Source organism: Protomyctophum bolini (assembly GCF_963924005.1).
Source record: "Protomyctophum bolini genome assembly, chromosome: 12".
NCBI lineage: Eukaryota > Metazoa > Chordata > Actinopteri > Myctophiformes > Myctophidae > Protomyctophum > Protomyctophum bolini.
The window spans coordinates 8,081,890-8,104,743 of record NC_137873.1 but is presented as its reverse complement, the minus strand read 5'-3'; the positions used below and the strand labels follow the sequence as shown (position 1 = coordinate 8,104,743).

The following is a 22,854-nucleotide window of genomic DNA, read 5'->3' as shown; positions in this document are numbered from 1 at the left end:
TTGTGAGGGTACCTACCCTAGGGGACACGAGGAGAACATGCAAACTCCACACAGAAGTAAACTGAGCTTTGATCTATAGAAAAAAACATTCTGTCTCTCAGTCAACGGCCCCACCATGCAGACAACCAGGATATTTGGGTCCTCTGTAATTAATCAATTACAGTCTTACATAATATCCTGGAGCAAAAACCCTAACAGACTTATTATGCAATGCCGCCGTGGCGGCGTTCTCCTTGTTCATATACCCTCCTGTTTTGGGTGTTAAATTGTGTAGCACCCCCCCCCCCCGTGCTGTGAAGGACAATAAAGCATGGATCTGCATGGGAGTCTGGAGCTATATCCTGGGTAACATACTGAAGCGTGATACAGTATACTGCCAACACTGGGTTATACATTTACAGCCACATAATGGAGTCCGGGGCGGGCGCACGCACACACACACACACACACACACACACACAGCTCAGCATTATATGCTCCAATGCCTTCCGTGTGACAACACGGCGTACAAATGTGTGCCTTGATTTAAGACTATAAATCAAAAGCGGGGCCGTTAAATTTGTCCCCGTTCCCGTCGTCGACGTCCTCTAATGTATAACAGTGTGCGTGTGTGTCTAAACACACCAGAGTACTTCTGATAGCCTCCCAGGACTTCCCGCACGACTTGCTTGCACCCCAAGCCGTGTCACTCATTGGCTGAGTCGGCGGTGCCCGGTGGGATCGAACCCGTGACCTTGTTGTGGTCCAAAGGCGAGAGCTCTATAACGACTGAGCTTGTTGCCAACTTGCAGCTTTCTGGGACAGGGGGACACATCTGAGCTCCTGATACCTCAACTTGTTTTTACCTATTATTCTGCTTTTCTAAGTCTTCTATAAGTCTTTAATTTCAAGTGCTATACTTGACATCCTATAGTTAATCTAAGTGGACTAAGTAGTCAAAAAGTTCTGGATGTTTTTAGTGATTTATGATATTTGGGTGGATCCTCTTCGGCCTACTTCGCTGAGTCAGCCTATACTCAGAGCAGGCCCAGCTGCTACAAACATTTGAGCTGGTTTTGTTTGCTATACAATGGACAAGCCAACTATTGTCATGCCACCCAAGAAAACAGACCGAGAACCCTGAGGAGGAGGAGGTTTCCATGGCTCGGGTGCGTGAATTGCTCGACCAGCAAAAAGGATTTCTATAAAGCTCTTTTAGAGCAACAGGGGAAAAGTCAGTCAGTACATGTAGGACGATGGGGTCCTACCTTTGCTGATGTCCTGGTACTCCAGCCACAGCTGCCTCTGGACCTGCTTGTTGGGGTACCAGATGGAGCAGGCCTCCTGGAAGCCGTACACAGCCTCCTGGACGTAGTGGTTCCCGAACTCCCGCAGGATGGACACGAAGTCACCGCGCTGCGTCGCCCCGTCCAGAGAGTGGATGGCCGAGCTGAAGGCTGGGAGAGAGAGGTAGAGAGACAGCGGGGAGAGGGAGAGAGAGAGAGAGAGAGTTATTTAAGGTATTTTAACAGTTGCTCCATCCATAGACTGATGAATCCTAAAAAAAAAAAAAAAAAAACCTGAACAAACAGAAGAGACTGTTTTGGAATCAAGGGATTGCAGAGAACGTGGCTCTCCGAGATCAAACAGAAAATCAAACGGAGCGACGTACGCAGTGCCATTTCATTGCTGGATCTATTCTATTCTATTACCTATACACATACTCAGGATGGGAGTGACACTGTGTTTGCATTGTCCCAGGACTGGTGGACTGGGGAAATTAGGCTGCAAAAACAAAAGGCCAAGGCAGTATAATCGCGAGCCCTGAAGTAATTAAGTACAATGTGTAGAGTACTAGTTATCTTTGGTATGCTGCCAGGGGAAATTACCATTTTTCAACACCTGTTAGAATTGAGATCATTTCGGGCAGATACGGCGGCAGAGACGTGGCTTGGGGGAAATCACCGTCTGTGTGCATGAGGTACAGTTCAGGCTTGTCTTTTTGTTCTTCCCACAGACGAAACAATACGACTTCAGACAGAATTCACCTCTTCCAAACCTCCTGTGATGTCTTTTGTTATGCGTGTGTATAACCGTCATCGCAAAATAATAATGTGACGACCTGGATACGTTTTTTAGCCCGATAATAAGGGAAAGTTTGCATTAAAAGTGTGGCAAATCTGCAAAAAGAAAAAAGAAAGCTTACCCACTAGGTTTCTTCACAAATGTGTTCGTAAAGGTGTCTACTATCACAGAGAAATGTGTTCCAACGCAACTCCCTTGGGAAACGTTGTGACAGCCACTGAAAGTTGGGGTATCATAAACATCCAATATAAGGCAAATATGTCCAAATTTCATTATACTTGAAGTAGCATGTGACATGTCAAACTAGGGGGTTTTCGTGACTCTGAATCCATTTCAAGCATTAGTTTTGCACAAAAATCACTCCTTCGCCTAAAAATGGCCATAGCCGTCATCACAAAATGTGATGAGGTCGAATTTAGCCCAAGGAGTGGTTTTCGTGCAAAACTAATGCTTGGAATTCAGCATCATGAAAACCCCCTAGTTTGACATGTCACATGCTACTTAAAAGCACAATGACATTTTGCCTTATATTTGTTGATAATGGTACCCCAACTTTCAGCAGCTGTCACAAAGTTTCCCAAGGGAGTTGGGTTGGAACACATTTATATGCGATTGTAGACACCTTCATGAACACATTTTGTGAAGAAAGCTAGTGGTAAGAATTTCCTTTGCAGATTTGCCACACATTTTTGCTAATTTTCTCTAACTACGAGGAGTGTTTGTGGTGCAGAATAAGCAATGGCGTCAGAATCATGCCCACCCCCCCCACCCCAACTCAATTCCAATCTCTGTGTTACTACACACCGTTACAAACACATTGGTGAAGACATGTATTGGTAAGGAATTTATTCTCAGATTATATATATTTTTGGAGGTGTGCTATATTCAGCTATTAGTTATAGAGTTCCGTCTTACACAAACATGAATGGAGAATTTACGTCATACAGTATGTGGACGAGCAAATCGTTTATTTTTGTCCTACACTGACAATGAATGGATAATTTGCGTCTTATGTTTCTGAGCAAATCTGTATTTTTTGTCCTTTACAAACATTATGAGATGAGATGCGATTCAATTCATTGTCAATGTACAGTACAAGTACAGCACAGCACAGCGAAAAGTATTTTTATTCCCATTGACAATGAATGGAGGATTTACGGCACAATGTACGACGATAAGAGCGTCCCTTACTGGTGTGATTTTGACTATTTACCAAAATGTTAGCATATATTATAACCGTAATAAATGCTCGGGTTAAAGTGGTTCAGGCCTGGATGTTAAGGGGTCCTCTTACTTGTTTTTTAAGTTAATTTGGAGCCAGCAGTCTCCCTGAGGGACTGTGTGTCCTAATAGAGAGATGGGAGCTGAAATGACAATATTTACCCACAATGGGAAAAACTGAGCTTGCATTTAAACAATAATTAAACCATTTAGACCTGACGTCGGAAAATAAATAAATAAATCTTCTTAAATCCTGACAGTTTTTCTGTATCAGTGTTCTCAATATTTCATGCCAAGGACCCGCAAAATTATATGTATTTGGCCGCCGACACCCATCTTAAAATACGTTGTTCCAGGGACCTCCCAGAAGCAAATATTTGAGTTTAAAACGTTCGCTAATATATATTTAAAGATTTGCGCCACATTTTCACGATAAAAAAAAAAAAGCAGAGAGCTTGTAGATCTGCTATTTTTAAACAGTGTTTCAGGGGGTATAGCGTTCAGGGGGTATAGCGTGGTCGGTAGAGTGGCCGGATGGAAACCGCAAGGTTCCCAGTTCGATCCCTGTGGGCTCCCCCCCAGAGTTAGTGTCGAAGTGTCCTTGAGCAAGACTCTGAACCCCCTAACTGCCCCCCGATGTCTCCGCCATCGGTGTGTGAATGGGTGTGAATGGGTGAATGTAATGCGCTTTGGATAGAACCAACTATATACATACACCAAATACCTACAAATATCGTATTGGTTACATATAATTTATTGACTTGAATACAACATTTCTAAATGTATGCGTGCGCGTGTTTGTGTGCGTGTGCATGTTTCACGTATTGTATTGGCACACTCTCTCCCGAACATACAGGGAGACAAATGTTGCATTATAACAACGTCCCCCGTTCCCAGTTTCCTGCGTGCTTCACTCTATTGGCTGAACCAGCGTGCAGGAGCTCCGCCTTATCAGTTAAAATCACTTATAACATTGAGTCAAGCGCTCTCCGCTGTGTTCCATTACCGTCTCAGAGAGACGCGAGGCGTCAATATCTCACAGCGCCAAACACTCGACTCACTGTCGTTCCAAACAAAATTACATTATCGCGTATGGGCCGCACCGAAACGAGACGCACACGCACACACACACACACACACACACACACACACACACACACACACACACACACACACACACACACACACACACACACACACACACACACACACACACACAGTGAGAGAGTGTGTGTGTGTGTGTGTGTGCAATGTGGCGGTGGTGGTGAGAGATGTGGAGCTCTGCTATCGGATGTCAAAATCAGCATCCATCCTCCGCCCCTCCGGTTCGCCGTTTGAAATATGATGAGCTAAAAACGGTAAATGCTGGGAGAGACAGAGAGAAAGAGAGAGAGAGAGAGAGGGAGAGGGAGAGGGAGAGAGAGAGAGAGAGAGAGGTTCAGAGTAATGAGAAACAGGATTGCGCGGCTGCTGTTTTAAATGGAGAGCAGTGCCATTGGAAATGCATTATAGGGGCGTGTCGCGGCGGCGCGGTGTGTTACGACCCCGTCCGTTACTTGCCGGTGTAATCTGTACACATCCGAAGGCGAGGCTCAATCCTTTTTTATTTACGTTGGGATGGACGGACGGACGGACGGACGGATGAATAATGCATGCCCTTATAAAAAACACGACAAGAAAGGCCCAGGCGATCACAATAAGGGAGTCCGCCCCTCCACAGCCATGCACGTATATACGACTCGCCTTGAATGTATAAGATCTCCACATTATTCAACTCCCCTCCCGGGATACAGGTTGTGGCACGTGATGGAAAGATAGTATCCATACAATGAAATAAAAAGAGAGAGAATGCTGATGAGTTTCAAACAGAACCTGTATAAAGCAGCGTTGGAAGAAAACTGCGTTGGAGAAAAATAAAAAAAACACCCCCCCGCGTGATGTCGAACATATCAGCGGCAGTGTTAACGAGAAGTGCGCTGCATGACTAAATACACATGCAATAAATAATGATCTTCTTCTGATAAGGCAGGAGCTGTCAGAGCAGTCTCACGCCGCACGTGGTTTTGTGAAAGATGACAGGCACGCGCGCACGCACACACACACACACACACACACGAGTCACACACACACACAAATATGGCCCCATCATGGTAGTATGATTTCACACTGTTGTAGGTCACAGATTTCACAAAGTAATCTTGAAAGCTTGCAACCCCCTGGTGTGTGCAGGGGGGTAGAGGAGGGGGGGGGGGGGGGGGGGTCAGTGCTGGAGGAGACAGCGGGTTTTGTTGCTGTCCTGAACTGCCACACAACGGAGGCAGCATCGGTGCTATAAGGAGGAGAGGGAGGTGGGAAATAGCAGATCTACAACAAGCTCTGAGAGAGCTTGAGATAGCTTGTAAGATCTTTCTATTTTCCCAGGCGCGACACTCGCACCAGTTGGGTATACTGGAGAGATGCGGCGATGACCAAACAAATTATTTCAATGCAAGATGCATGCGTTCCAAGAATCGGGGGGAGCTCAGAAAAAAAAGCAATTCTCGGGGGAAAAGGAGAGGATGGCATTTTGCATTTCTTTACTACTAAAAGCTGCATTCATGGTCTGGAGAGGGCAGCTGTTTTACAGACGGGTAAAAGGGCAGGGGGCTGAAGCCCCCTTTGAGGTCTATGTGTGCACGTGCCTGTGGTCTATACTGTACACGTCTTCTAGTGATGTCATTCTTAAAAGGGACAGTTCAGAACTTGTTAACTTATTATGCTGTATGAAATACTTTACATTAGCGATTGCAACTGTTTTAATTGATTGCCCGAGTCCTGTGGTGGTAGTTCTGCTCTGGTTTTGGTGAATATTAAGTAGTTCCGGTCATAGGGGCACAGGGGTCACTCGTTAAATGTAAATGAATCCACAAAAATAATGTAAATTGTATTGTTGAACCTATTTGAAATTAACAATGAGGGGGCAGCCACTGTGAAAGGCCCTGTCACCCCAGGCTCATTTGTTTAGACTTGTGGGGTTCCAGTTGGTTGGCAGTGCTTGATAACCTGACGCTGCCAGATGAGGGCGGTATTGCGGAAACATATTCCCCAACACAACACTCATCTGGGATCTCTGACGGAGTTGAGCCCTGAGTCAGATCTGCTTCGTACCGAACCAATCAGCGTGAGCTAAAGGCGGGATGCGGATGTGACGGTATATAGACACGTCGATATGATTGGTTGTGTTTGCACGCCCACACGGTGATAGACAGACGCTCCCATCCAATCATCTACCATGTATCTTGAAAAAAAGGAACAGCCCCGTCATCGAATTTGCTTCCGCGATCCCAGATCCAAATAAGCTGTGAAACAAATTTGTGTAGCAAGCTTTTTGGATCTGGCAGCGTCAGGTTAAGTGCTTGACCCTGAGGGTCAAAAAACTATAAAATAAATGAACTATTATTAAACTGATGCTATAAAGAAAACAAAAGTAAACTAATCTAATGAACGGAGAAGCGGGCCCCATTAGACCCTTCCATCCTGGAATAAGAATTGCTAGACCTTAACCCATTCTGAACGGGAACCCATTTTGGTGTTGGCACTATGTTATGCTTTAGCTATTGAAAAATAGCAGATCTACAAGCTCATAGCGCGCCACCGAGTGGCGCGCTACGAGCTTGTAGGTCTGCTATTTTTGAAAAATCGAAGAACGACTGACATTTTTTAGAATCTGATCTCAGGTCAGAATGGGTTCATCAGACCAGTGTGTGTCCAGTGGAAACCTCTTATGAATCTGATCTCAGGTCAGAATGGGTTAATAAGTGAAGCAGAGTGAAAAGGGGACATGTGGTCACACAGACTTGAGTAATGACCCATAGTGATTCATTGTGACCGAGTGGGTGTGACGGCCAGGGTGCAGAATAAGACTACATCCACATCCAGGAATAGACTTTGGTTTCTTTCTTGCAGTTTATTTTGTTGTCCACACCGTATAAATGAGGAGCACGGACCAACAGGTACACCATACATCTTCATACCACTTCCGCTCCGTTGTACAACTACATTGGCCCGCCATGCACTGTTTAAAAGTTTTTTTAAAGGAATTCATTTAATGGAGTTCCTGAACAAGCCTCCCTCCTCGCCTACAAAGCGCTGCTCATCAGCGATGGTGAATTTAAAACCATGATGTAAATAAAAAGCCTTGTGATAGGCGGCAGCCGCGGTATAGCGTTTATGTAGCCTAATGTTTTATAAAGAATATATAATCATCCAGTGGCGCGCTTTGCCTGCATCATGCTCTGGGTTTGCGTGAAGGGGTTCTTCTTCTTGTATGTGGGGGTGACTGGTCTATTTGGCAGCCCCGTTACCGCCACCTATAGCGACGTTATAGCGTTTTCATAAAGTGTGCGTTGTCGTGACTCAATAAAAAAATGAGAACGCAACAGGACTTTATCCGGAGAGGGTCGCCGTGTAAAAGAGGCCTCAGTAAAGGATGTGTGTAGCACAGCACAGCACAGCACAGCACAGCCGTAGGCATGGGAGTTTTTTTTACTTTCTTATCTCACTGCGGATGGCAGCCATAAAAACAAGCCCTTATACTCCAGTATCCCCTGCATGCTCCCCCCCCTTAACGAGGTGACTCTCCTCCCTGCGGACGCTGCCTCGTTACCTAGGAATGTGGAACACCTGTGCTCGCTGGCCGGAGCACAGAACCTATTTAAGAGCTTTGCTGGCTCAGAGGATGGTGTGAAAGGTTGTTCTCTTGAGAATTACACAGTATTATGTCTCAATTTGTCTGAATGCATGTTTCTGCTCTAAATCGCACCTGTTTATTTATCTTTTTTTTTAATGCTCTGCACACAAGATCATTAGTGTGTGTTGCTCTCCCCATTAAGACTAACATTATACAGTAGGAATATTCATCTCATGCCATCAGGTCTGGCACAAGGAGGTCCTTTCAGGAAGTGTTTTTTTTCTTCTGTGGCTCTTGACCCTGTTTGTCGCCGGCAGTTTGTTGGAGAGGCTCGTTAGGCTATATAGCGCCCCCGTTTAGAGTGACGTTTGGTGTTTAACCCATTCTGGGCGGGAACCTATTTTAGGTGTTTTATTAAACATTATGTTATACTTAAGCTATTGGAAAATAGCAGATCTTCTATTTCTTTTAAATCATGAAAATGTAGTGGGAAATCTTTGAATATATATTCTTTCAGAACGTTTTTTAACTCAAATCGTTGCTTATGGGGGGGTCGGCAGCCAATTACATATAGTTTTGGGGGTCCTTCACATGGAAATGTTTGAGAACCACTGACACCAGAAAACTGTCAGGATTTAGAAGACATTTGTAGAACCGTCCTCAGGTCTAACCCATTTTGGGGCAGGAACCCCTTCGGGTGTTAGCATTATGTCATGCTTTAGCTATTGAAAAATAGCAGATCTACAAGCTCATAGCGCGCCACTCGGTGGCGCGCTATGAGCTTGTAGGTCTGATATTTTTTGAAAAATCAAAGAACGACTGACAGAAACATAGCTTTTTCAGAAAACTGACATTTTCTTTTATCGTCCTCAGGTCGAAATGGGCTAAATGGGCTAATTTGTGTGGGAGGAGAGACGTAGCGCTGCCTTGCGACCTTTTCATCTTGCCTTTGCGAGGCTCTCACTCACAGCAGAGCTTGAAGCACCACGATTGTTCTGTAAAAGCGACGGTTTGAACAAGGGCATAATTTGACATAATGGACCCATGCAGAACCCTCCTTCCCTCCAGCCTGTAGCGCGCTCTCCACTCCACGCTATTACAATCACAGGCCCTTTTGTGTCCTGCTGCGCTGACACAGCATGCATATACACGCCTGGGAAGCAGAAGACGCTTGGGCATGAAGCCAACGTTAAAGGACCACTTCACCACTTTTCAACCTATCTTCATATAATAGGTCCTCACTAATAATCATGAAAAAAATTGCACGATTTTTTTCTACTCAGTCTGTGTCTCATAGGAGGGCTGTGGGCAGTTCAGAAACCCGTCTTCCAGTGACATCATCGATGGGGAATACAAGCTAATAGAAACTGCAGGCGTTCTAGTCCTGAAAAGTTGCAATGCGAAAATGGAAGCCATCGTTCTCACGATAATTAAAATCTAAAACATTTTTGTAAAAAAAAATCTTGTTTCAAAAAATAATCTGCCGAATGATGATGTCACTGGAAGACGGTTCCTAAACTGCCCACAGCCCTCCTATGAGACACAGACTGAGTAGAAAAAAACATCGTGCCATTTTATCATGATTATTGGTGAGGACCTATTATATGAAGATATGTTGAAAAGTGGTGAAGTGGTCCTTTAACCGTTTCCGACCATCCGTCGTGTCCTACAGGGAATCCAACCGACGCATGCATTGGACGTGTGTACGCGTCCTATAGCGCATCCTCAATGAGGATGTAAAATGCAGACCCTGTGAGCTTGTAGATCGGCTAATTTCAGAGAGTGACACATGCACACACAACCAAACATAACATGACTTGTCTTTTAGTTCTGCTGGACCTCTTCTCCACTACCACTATAGTATCCTCATTAACACTTGTAGGATTTTAGTCTATAGTTTATATTTGTTGATAAAATGTATGTATTTATTTATTTTTACGTTAAACAAAAACAGAATTAACTACACTGGTTCCAGGGCAATATACTATTGAACTGTGAGCATTTCTCTCATTTTATTCTAATAGTCTGGAACAAGCTTAAACACCCTCCCCAATTCAAGGGGGACCAGAGAGTCAGAGCATTAAACTATGAATGTTTAAGGAAAGCAATTCTCCGCCACGACACTAAGATGCTTTCAATTTAAACTTTAAGTTGTAGGCTATTACATTTAGTGTGGGGATTTAAGCCCAGTTACCTGCTAATCAATCCGTCTCCATTCCACAAGGAAGTCACAGCGGTTATTAACCCATTCTGACCTGAGATCAGATTAAAAAAAATGTCTTCTACATCCCGACAGTTTTCATTCTGACCTGAGATCAGATTTAAAAAAAGGTCTTATATGTCAGTCGCTCTTCGATTAAAAAAATAAATAGCAGACCTACTAGCTCGTAGCGCGCCACTCGGTGGCGTGCTACGAGCTTGTAGATCTGCTATTTTTCAATAGCTAAAGCATAACAAGACGCTAACACCAAAAATGGGTTCCCGTTCAGAATGTGTTAAACGCCTGTGTCTCGGTTTCACTTTTTGACAATGATGGATTACATATACAGAACTTAACCGCTGCATTTCGCTTCTTTAAACACTTTAAGGACTTAGCAAACTGGACGTGAGTCGACTCTGTATACTTTTGAGTGCTTTTTAAATCGCTTCATCAAAATGCAAGTTCTCAAACATGCACGGCGCATCGCGTCCCCCCTCTAGAGAACATGGATGCTGCTGGTCAAGTGGTAATCACTCACCGGTCGGTTCCCGTGGGCTCGACTGCTTTCAAAACCATTTGATGTGGTGAGACCTTTAACCCTGCGAGCCCCCAGCATCGCTTTGGGGCTTTTGGGATTTTGCAGGGGTTGATGTTCATTGGTCATATACATATACATACAGAGGCAGAAATTCACACAACTGGTAATATACAGTTGTGATCAAAAGTTTACATACGTTTGTAAAGGACATACTGTCATGATAGTCCTGCCTTTCCAATAATTTGTTCAACTCTTATTTTTCTGTGATAGGTTGATTGGAGAAAATACTTCTTTGTCATACAAATAAATCTTGAATTTATTTGTATTTTTATGAATGTTTAAGGGTTTTCTGAAAATGTGACCAAATCTGCTGGTTCAAAAGAATACATACAGCAATGCTAATATTTGGTTGTATGTCCCTTGGCCATTTTCACCCCAATTTGACGCTTTTGGTAGCCATCCACATTGTTCCACAAGCTTCTGGCAAAAAACTAATACTGTAATAATAAAAAATCACACCCCTGTGAAGTGAGCAGTGCAATTGCAGTGCAATTGCACTGCTCACTTCACAGGGGTGTGATTTGTATTATTATTACAGTATTCGTTTTTTTCTTATGAAAGCAGAGAGTCTTCTGTTTCATACGGTATATAGTATGTACATGTCGCTATAGGCCTTATTTTGTGAATAATAGTTCTTCAGGTCCATGCCTTCTCTAAAGTTCTCTCTGGTGAGCGCAAGCTGCATTCAATAGCCAATTACTGACAAACTGTACATGGGATCAATGTGTATTTGTTTCCCTCCTAAAAGTAGACATTCAGGGCTTTCATTCAGTGTGTAGTATGTATATGATATTATTTGTGTTCATTTTTATATCTGTCTGTCAATGTCTGTCAACTTCAACCTTCCATATCTCTGCTGTTTTTCAAGCGAGCAGAGTGCAGGCAAAAGCAGGTGTTAGAAAAAGGTCAATATCTCCAGAATGGAAGATGGTAAAATCATGATTTTTGTTTAAAATTGAAGTGGACAAGTTAGGCTTTCTTTTGATTTATCTCGCTATAAGAGGCCCCTCGCTGTGGGCCCCTAAAAAGTTCAAAAGTCCAATGTTAATCGCTTAGCACCACCAGGCCTGAGCTCACTTTAAACTCTAGCATACAAAGTATTAAACATTTTTTTGCACAGTTGATCTTGGGACCTGTAGCTGACTAGAAATGACTTTCCTGACTTGTTTAAGTCTATTATTCGCTTTTTCAGATCCATGCTGAGCTCCTTTGACTTTCCCATTTTATTGTTTGTGGGTTGTGGCCAAACGAGCCCTAAATAAGGCTCAGAGAAGTGAACAGACCAGAAGTAGTCAATCATAATCACTCAGTTTAAGTTAAGAGGCCATGCCACAAAGCTAATTTGATTGACACAACTTTCTACATTACCATATGGGACATAATATGTATGCTGTATGTATATTTATGAACCAGCGGATTTGGTCATATTTTCAGAAAACCCTTAAACATTCATAAAAATACAAATAAATTCAAGATTTTTTTGTATGACTAAGAAGTATTTGCTCCAATCAACCTATCACAGAAGAATAAGAGTTGAACAAATAATTGGAAAGGCAGGACTATCATGACAGTATGTCCTTTACAAACGTATGTAAACTTTTGATCACAACTGTATATATATTTGTTGTGATCATTATAGAATGTCTAGAACATGTACAATTATGATTGTGAAAGATATCCCCCAAATATAAATGACTAATTTATTGTTATTATTATTATTATTATTTTTATTATTTTAATAATTATTGTAAATGTGCATTTTTTTTTTTTTTTACATAATTTCCTCTGCGAAGTCCTAGTAGTATAAAGTATAGTAGTAATCTTGTTCACAGTCTGTATTCACATGACTGGAATTAACGGAGATGAAAAGAGAAACAAAAAATAAACAATATGAAATATGAAATATTAAAGTTAAGCAAAGGGCAATGAATCTGTTGAGGGCTAATTACTTTGATATACTGTCAATTTAACTTCAAAAGGTCATGAATAAATGATCACCACCAGCTTTTGTTTTTGTCATCATTAGTCAATTTCGGGTTATTAGCAAAAAATAAATGAATACAAATCAAATAAATAATGATCAGTAGGAGAGAGTCACCTCCTTGGGAGAGGACCCACTGGTTGAGTTTGACATGATGATAATAATAATAATAATAATAATAAGGTGATAACGTGATAAAGAGTCACCTACCTTGGGAGAGGACCCACTGGTTGAGTTTGACATGATGATAATAATAATAATAATAATAATAATAAGGTGATAACGTGATAAAGAGTCACCTACCTTGGGAGAGGACCCACTGGTTGAGTTTGACATGATAATACTAATAATACTAATAATAATAATAATAATAAGGTGATAACGTGATAAAGAGTCACCTACCTTGGGAGAGGACCCACTGGTTGAGTTTGACGTGATAAAGAACAGAGCGAAGCCTCCAGTGCTGGACCAGCGGGTATCCAGACACCTCACTGTAGTTCACCATTCCTGGGGGGGAAAACACAGACAAGCGCACGCTTAATTATTATTACTATTACTAGCCCCTTACCCGTTGTGAGCTATATACCCGTGGGGGGGTACTGCGTGCATTTTCACATTTTTTATTCACTAATAAATTCATTATTCATCTATAATTTGTTAAATTGAAAAAAAAGGGCTTCGTTAAGACCTCCATATTATTATGGTCAATGCCTGTGTGAAAAGTGTGAGCGATTTGGTGCAGGCGGTGAGGAGATACGGCGGTGTTTCTGACACACAGACATACATTCAGACATTGACTGAATCATGGTATGATGATTATTATTATTAATTTATTATTATAGTCTTTGGTGCTGGATCAGGGTATTGTAGCAGCAACCATACATCCATCAACCGCTTATCCGTATTCGGGTCGCAGGGGCAACAGCTAAATGATGGAGAGTTGGTAACCGATTGGACCCTTGTTAGGTCTTAACTCTTGAGAGTGTAACATAAAACCAAATGGACCCGTTTCTTTTTACACTCTCAAGTGTTACACTATTGTTAGAAATCTGCTTTACTTAATTAATTTTCAAGAAGTCTACACAATTGAGAGAATGTAGAAGAATCATTTTGTTCAACGTTATCTCTCCTTAATGGTACCAACGTCAATACAGCATGGAGTTGTGGAAAAAATATTATCCAACGACAATACAGCATATTCAGTTGTTTTGGGTCTGAGAGGCTAAATGTCATCAAATGGTGGTCCGTGGCTCAAATGGGTCTGAGAGGCTAAATGTCATCAAATGGTGGTTCCGTGGCTCAAATGGGTCTGAGAGGCTAAATGTCATCAAATGGTGGTCCATGGCTCAAATGGGTCTCAAAGGCTAAATATCATCAGATGGGTCTGAGAGGCTAAATGTCATCAAATGGTGGTTCCGTGGCTCAAATGGGTCTGAGAGGTTAAATGTCATCAAATGGTGGTCCGTGGCTGAAATGGGTCTCAAAGGCTAAATATCATCAGATGGGTCTGAGAGGCTAAATGTCATCAAATGGTGGTTCCGTGGCTCAAATGGGTCTGAGAGGTTAAATGTCATCAAATGGTGGTCCGTGGCTGAAATGGGTCTCAAAGGCTAAATGTCATCAAATGGTGGTCCGTGGCTCAAATGCTGAATGAATGGTAAGTTGACAGAGCCTGACCAGAGCCTTTTGTGGTGTTTCTGGACAACCGTGTATGCCACCGACTCTAGGCCGTGCACTGCACTCCCTGTGGGGGTGTGGAACGCGTGTGTCGAATTTGAAGTCGGTGGGGCATACATTCAGACATTGACTGAATCATGGTATGATGATTATTATTATTAATTTATTATTATAGTCTTTGGTGCTGGATCAGGGTATTGTAGCAGCAACCATACATCCATCAACCGCTTATCCGTATTCGGGTCGCAGGGGCAACAGCTAAATGATGGAGAGTTGGTAACCGATTGGACCCTTGTTAGGTCTTAACTCTTGAGAGTGTAACATAAAACCAAATGGACCCGTTTCTTTTTACACTCTCAAGTGTTACACTATTGTTAGAAATCTGCTTTACTTAATTAATTTTCAAGAAGTCTACACAATTGAGAGAATGTAGAAGAATCATTTTGTTCAACGTTATCTCTCCTTAATGGTACCAACGTCAATACAGCATGGAGTTGTGGAAAAAATATTATCCAACGACAATACAGCATATTCAGTTGTTTTGGGTCTGAGAGGCTAAATGTCATCAAATGGTGGTCCGTGGCTCAAATGGGTCTGAGAGGCTAAATGTCATCAAATGGTGGTTCCGTGGCTCAAATGGGTCTGAGAGGCTAAATGTCATCAAATGGTGGTCCATGGCTCAAATGGGTCTCAAAGGCTAAATATCATCAGATGGGTCTGAGAGGCTAAATGTCATCAAATGGTGGTTCCGTGGCTCAAATGGGTCTGAGAGGTTAAATGTCATCAAATGGTGGTCCGTGGCTGAAATGGGTCTCAAAGGCTAAATATCATCAGATGGGTCTGAGAGGCTAAATGTCATCAAATGGTGGTTCCGTGGCTCAAATGGGTCTGAGAGGTTAAATGTCATCAAATGGTGGTCCGTGGCTGAAATGGGTCTCAAAGGCTAAATGTCATCAAATGGTGGTCCGTGGCTCAAATGCTGAATGAATGGTAAGTTGACAGAGCCTGACCAGAGCCTTTTGTGGTGTTTCTGGACAACCGTGTATGCCACCGACTCTAGGCCGTGCACTGCACTCCCTGTGGGGGTGTGGAACGCGTGTGTCGAATTTGAAGTCGGTGGGGCGAACGGTTCTCGAGTTACGTGCATTACAACCGTACACACACACACACGCACGCACGTGTCACATATAGGATACATGCAGTATACATTTGTAATATGTATAGATGCTAATGCCTCGCCACTAGTTCAACACACCTGGAGGAAAGCAGAAAATCCACGGATAGATATTAATAAGATAACGTAATAATATGACACGCTTAGAGGAATGGAGCGACGCCTCCACACGGATAGATCAAAGCTTAGTCTGACACGCTGTGCCGTATCTCCGGAAACACACAGGAGACCATATGTATTAACCCATTCTGTGCGGGAACCCCTTTTGGTGTTTTCAACATTATGTTATAATTTAGCTGTTGAAAAACAGCAGATCTACAAGCTCATAGCACGCCACCGAGTGGCGCGCTACGAGCTTGTAGGTCTGCTATTGGTATGAAAAATCGTTAAAATGTGGCGCAAATCATTGAATATATATTTCAGAGCGAACATTTTTAACTAAAATATTTGCTTCTGGGGGAGGGGTCCCTGGAACTACATATTTTGAGATGGGGGGGTCCGTGCCCCAATAGAGACAATTCTGGGGGTCCTTGGCATGGAAAAGGTTGAGCACCACTGACATAGAAACATAGGTTTTTCAGGAAAAAAAATTAAGATTTAGAAGCCTTTTTTTTTATCGACCTCAGTCCAAAATGGGTTAATGTGCAATTTATTCATAAGAGGTGGAAGAAAAAAAAAAAGCTAACTTTTAGTGACAGATGAAAGGGCAGCGCGACATCCTGAATAGGTACTTCCTGTAGATGATAACTACAGTATGTAAACAGTCAACATTATCTGAGATACCTCTCGTTCATTAGCGTGGAAACCAGGGCTGGGAAAATGTACTTGAGTAAAATATTAAACAAAGGTATTGGCATCAAAAGTAAAAGTATTCAGTATGCGGTGAGCTTGTAGATCGGCTATTTTCAAATAAGGCCTGAAGTGGTTAATGCAGGGTTCCCTAATTAATTTTCCCCAAGGGCCATATTTTGACTACGGTACCAGGCTGGGGGCCGAGTCCGCACATGTGAGGTCGAGGTCTTGCCCTGAAAATTCATTTTCAGGGCAAGACCCCATTTCAAAAGGATGCCCAGTTTGACATGCATAGGCTACTGACCCCAATTTAATGCCATTTATATATGGCAAAAAATATATACATATATAAAAAAATATATTCCAGGGGCCACAAGGGGGCGCTCCAAGATTTCAAATAATTGCAGTGTAATTAAAAAAGTACAATATTGGACTCTGATATATGTTGTGGAGTAGAAGTACAAATATTGAAATACTCCAGTAAAGTAGGCCTAAAAGTAGGCATACCTCAACATTACTGTATTATAGCCTGCATAATACTGTACTTGAGTTAAATAGGCGGCTGCTATTTGTCCCAAAGTGACTGCAAATAAATGCTATTTGTTTCAAAAAAGCTTTATACCCTGTATAACTTGTATATTTTACGATGCAATGTGACATAGCTCTGGCTACAAAATGCTGTAACCTCCAACTATATACTTTGCCCATTGTCAACTGTTTTCATTGTACCATGTACCAAAAGGACACAACACCACAAATGCAAAACATCAGAATATCAGAAATGGATGTCAATGGGCAAGGATTGTTTACTGGATTATAATGATCAAATTTAAATTGCAATGCATGCCAACACACACACAAGCATTATTCATTAATTCAGACAGGAGACAGCAACCTCTGTCACTCTGCTACCTCAGTGTAATTAACCACAATAGGAAAGAACTAAATAAACAGTTTATAACTGCTAAATCTGTCCTTGGATTTGTGTGGTTAGATAAAGGCATCAAAACAATATTTTTGTATTTATACGGAATTAATTCAGCCTGGGTATGATATCAAACTCTCTGAATTAGCAGTGGAAAAAGTCATTAATAAAGTTTATTTTTTATTTTTACTGGAGATAAGTTTTAATTTATAACATAACATGCCCCAGAGTATGAGTGATGTTCACTCATACTCATAATTTTATTTTAATCCATGTGATCTGGATATTCGGTGGAAAAGACTGGCAAATAACTCTGAAACTTACTTATAGTGATAGTTATATTGATTTTATTCTTCTGAATGCCCCTTATGGTTCATTGATTTTAATGCATTGTCACAACCCTATTGATGGGTCAAAGTCGTACGATTTGTCACACACGTTACCGCAGTTAAATTTGTTCTCCGCATTCGACCTGAGTGCCATCGATTTATGCTGAGTGCCAAGCAGGAAGGCATTAGGTCCAATTTTTAGGTATGACCCGGCCGGGGATCGAACCCCCGACCTCCCAGTTTCAGTGCGGACACTCTAACCACAAGTTAAGAATACATGAAGACAATCCGTGTATTAGGAAACAAATGTTTTCTAATAATGCATTATTTTCAGTCTTGAGCTAAATAGTTTGGGAACCAGTGCTTCAGCACCATGGACAGCAGCTAAAGTTACTTCAGCACCATGGACAGCAGCTAAATGTACATCAGCACCATGAACAGCAGCTAAATGTACATCAGCACCATGGACAGCAGCTACTGTTACTTCAGCACCATGGACAGCAGCTACTGTTACTTCAGCACCATGGACAGCAGCTACTGTTACTTCAGCACCATGGACAGCAGCTAAAGTTACTCCAGCACCATGGACAGCAGCTACTGTTACTTCAGCACCATGGACAGCAGCTACTGTTACTTCAGCACCATGGACAGCAGCTACTGTTACTTCAGCACCATGGACAGCAGCTAAAGTTACTCCAGCACCATGGACAGCAGCTACTGTTACTTCAGCACCATGGACAGCAGCTACTGTTACTTCAGCACCATGGACAGCAGCTACTGTTACTTCAGCACCATGGACAGCAGCTAAAGTTAATTCAGCACCATGGACAGCAGCTACTGTTACTTCAGCACCATGGGCAGCCACTAACGTTACTTCAGCACCATGGACAGCAGCCACAGGCCTCTGTGCTGTGTTCAGGGTCTCTCTGTTGCTGACTGTACTTCCCTGCCGACGGGGTCGCGACCCCATAGCATGTCCTGTCAGTGTTTCACTTGCCGCAGCGAATCAGTGTTGTTCTAAGTGCTCTGTCAGCCAAACCGTGCTCTCTCCCCCCCTCCCCTTCTCTCCCCCTCCCTCCCTCCCTCTCTCTCTCTCTCTCTCTCTCTCTCTCTCTCTCTCTCTCTCTCTCTATCCATCTATATCTCTCTCTCTCTCCCCACCCCCCTCCATCTCTCTCTCTCAGACAGATTTGCACTCTCTCATTCTTTATTAAAATTGCCTCGACGCTGAGGGTCAACTGCGGGCGTCACAAACATCCATCCATACTTGTGAGGTGCACCGTTGCCCTGATTCACACCAAACCTTGGGGGGCAAACATGGTCCAGGTGACCGCCGTCACAGATATACCCACATCAGGGTCCATGTGTGTCCAAAAGGGGTTCCCTCCCAAAATGGGTTAAACTCCTCCACAAATAAATGAATAATTGCATCCAAATTCAATAATGGCTCTTGTACTGTGATCGTATTCATGTTTCTCACAATCATAACAAAATAAAAGATGCATTATAGAAGGTACAGTATGAGGAGTTAAAGTAGCATTTATAAATGGCCTGGATAATACAGGATAATAATATTGTCACACACTGTATGAGTGAATATAATATTGTCTCACGATACATTGTTCTTCCTTACAGGCCATTATATGTTATATATATATATTGATTTTTATCGGATTTAACCCATTTAGACCTGGGAACGATTCTACAAAATTGTCTTCTAAATCCTGACAGTTTTCTGAAAAATCATGTTTCTATGTCAAGGACCCCCAAGGTTATATTTAATTGGCCGCCGACCCCCATCTGAAAATATGTTGTTTCAGGGACCCTCCCCCCAGAAGCAAAGATTTTAGTTAAAAACGTTCGCTCTGAAAGAATATATTATATCTCAAAGGTTGTCACTACATTTTCACGATTTTTCAAAAGGAATAGCAGACCTACAAGCTCGTAGCGCGGCACCGATTGCCGCGCTACGAGCTTGTAGATCTGCTATTTCCCAATAGCTAAAGTAAAACATGATGCTTAAAACACATAAAGGTGTTCCCGGCCAAAATGCGTTAACAACCCGTATCTGCGCCCGGAAGCAATACTATGGTCTATCTCTCTCCTCTCACGCTGCAAGGTGCTCATACTGTACATGAGTGTATTTTTCATTCCGATATGCTCTGCACGGTCCATAAAACCTATGAATGCGTGACACCTCCCATCGACTCCTTGCTTAATCCTCAGAGGTAGCAACAGCACAGCACAGCACACGGTAAGGACATGTCAATGAAAAACACGCCAGACAAAAAGACATCCGTCATCTCTCTTAGCAGAGACGAGGCAGACACACGTCCGGTCGGTCAGCATAAAAAGATGCAATCCCAGACTATTATTTATTATGCTATAATAAATAACAGTCCTGGGATTTGCATCTTTTATCGTTTATAGAGCCTATAGGACTGTGATAATTCTTAAAGAAGAATGCATGGAACGTGAACATTTGCTCTGGTCCCTTCTCATCCAATCAAAAAACATATATATATACATACCGGTATATATATATATATATATATATATTAGGGATGCAACGAAAGGGAAATTCTTGGCCGAAAACCGAATACCGAATATCCAAATATGATTATTATATATATTTTTTCATACCATTGCTGTCATGGCAAAACTTAACTTGCCATAATAATCACTATTATGGGTCCACAAAAAAAAATATTCAGCTCTTTTTTTAATGCATTAGTTGCATGCACTATTCAGTGATATATTTTCTGCCTACCAAATAGGCCAAAAATGCATTTTTAGCCATTTTCTGCCGAATATTTTCTGCGGCTGAATATTCGGTGCATCCCTAATATATATATATATATATATATATATATATAAAATTACAATCCCAACTTGTAACTGTCAGGGTTGAAGTGGTCAGAGTGTACATACTGTACAGCCTGCCTATCAGGCTGTATAACGCAGAGCTCCACAGACAGAAATCAGCCCTGTGTCTCTGTGACTCCGTCTCCCTGTCCGTGGCAGCCGACAGAGACACCGGGTCAGAGCTGCCTCCATGCATCACTCTGACTGTCCCAGCATGTTCACTCGTACATGTGGAAGGCAGCGTCATGTCTAGGACACATGTGTCCCGTATACCGTTAAGACGAGAGAGATGATGAGCGCCGGGAAGACCATAAAAACTCTGTGCGTACGTGTGTGCGTGCATGTCAAAAGACGTGACATCAGGCGTGTGTCTGCTTGCGCTCAGAGGAGCAAACGAGGATATAGAGACACGATGGTGAAATATTGGAAGGGATATAAAAAAAAGAGATCAAGCTCTTTGTGGTGTCTGGTTGAGGACAGAGGGATGTGTTCGAGGTACGGAGGTCAATCTGTCAGAGAAACACCGGATTTGTGATGCAGCGGAAGAGCCTCCGCGACGGTGTCAGAATATATCACCTGTCTCGAGGCGCAGGCCCATTTTATTGTTTTTCCGTGTGTGTGTGTGTGTGTGTGTGTGTGTGTGTGTGTGTGTGTGTGTGTGTGTGTGTGGCATCAGCCAACCCGTTCAATGTTCCAATTTAAATCCTGACCTTCTGAATGTTGGAATGTGATCACATGAGGGTCTAATGGGACTGGGCAGATCTGAAGTCGGCACACAGCAGACACTTTCCCTTCGCACACAAGATCTGATGTCACGTCTTTTGACAGCGTTGACAGCATTTCTCTGTCTCTGGCATTAGCGGCCAACTCCAACATGATGTTTTCTTTGAGGACACGACAAGTTCAGGCTCTTTTTCCGTTTGTCAAACGCGAACGGTTCAGACAGCAGCAGCGAACATCACAGGCCTGCACGTCAAAACTGTCTGCTTGAACAAACGCATCTATTCCCGTCTCCCTGCTTGGTGTTCATTCTCCAAACATATTATTGCACCAAAAGGGGTCGGGTACACTGCCAAGAAAGTCAATTGACCAAAATATGCATTTGTTTTGTGAGAAATTAGTGCAAATTGACGTAATGCCGATACGAAATATCTTTGTCACAGGATGTATTTTATTATTATTATATATATTTTTTTAATGACAACTGTGAAGCCACCCTGCCCTACTGGCCAAAGCTGAAACTTTTTTAAAGATGTTGAAGTGCTCGTCCATTAATTCATTCAGGTGCGTTCAGGGAAGTTTGCACTTCCGCATTTGGGTACCAAGGACTATGTCTTGTACCACCCCTTATCCCTGAACTTATTTGCTATTTTTTTACAATTTAGACCTTGTCTTCTAAATCATGACAGTTTTCAGAAAAAAAAAACCTATGTTTCTATGTCAGTGGTGCTCAACCTGTTTCATGTCAAGGACCCCTAGAATTATAATTATGTATTTGGCCTCCGACCCCATCTCAAAATATGTTGCTCCATTCATATCGTTTATAGGCGCCCCTCAAAAAGTCCATAGACTGGGCTGCCATAATGACGTAATTTTCTAAAGCCAGACAAAATATTAAAAAAAGAGAGAGAGAGACCATTTTGAGTCAAAGGACGAACTTCATCTTAAGGAGGCATTATACGCAGGCAACAAAAGGATACAATGTCCCGGGTTGTAATTCATTTTGAAAGCTAAAGTGGAAATACCAATTAGATAAGGAGACGAGAGGCATGGCGACGGCGAGGCCACGTCCTGCAATGTCAGTAAACCCAAAGCCCAGCACGCCGTTGTGCGTTCCCCACTAACGGTTTGCCTTTTTCTTTTTACAAGCTATAGGGCCCTGATGTGAAAATGCAACATTTGGCAGAGGCAAACGTGACACCACCTCCTCCTCCTCCTCCTCCTCCTCCTCCTCCCTCTCCTGTGAACGTGATGAATAAGCTTCCAAAATGTGATGTCCCTGCATTGTCCTCACCTTCAGCAACATCCATTTATCCCCTCTTAACCCATTCTGACCTGAGATCAGATTCACACGAGGTTTCCACTGGACACACACACACTGGTCTGATCAACCCATTCTGACCTGAGATCAGATTCTAAAAATGTCAGTCGTTCTTCGATTAAAAAAAAAAATAGCAGACCTACAAGGTCGTAGCGCGCCACTCGGTGGCAAAAAAGCATGGAATACGGATGTGTATATTACAGGAAACTCCCGTTAAACTTTCCAACAAACTCCGGTAAACTCCCGAATTGTTCCATCACACCTGTATATTACCGTATATTAACTGTAAATATGCTGCTAAACTTGAGGTTTTACGGG

General features: G+C 42.5%; 1 protein-coding gene across 1 annotated transcript in view; it reads right to left on the bottom strand.

Moving 5' to 3' along the window:
* The window catches only part of astn1 (astrotactin 1), a gene marked incomplete at both ends in the record, with an annotated part of 464,656 nt that overhangs the window by 141,253 nt on the left and 300,549 nt on the right, over positions 1-22,854 (bottom strand). Inside the window, 2 exon segments of the mRNA XM_080778845.1 lie at positions 1,248-1,436; positions 13,136-13,240. Coding sequence (XP_080634971.1) covers positions 1,248-1,436; positions 13,136-13,240 — 294 coding nt within the window.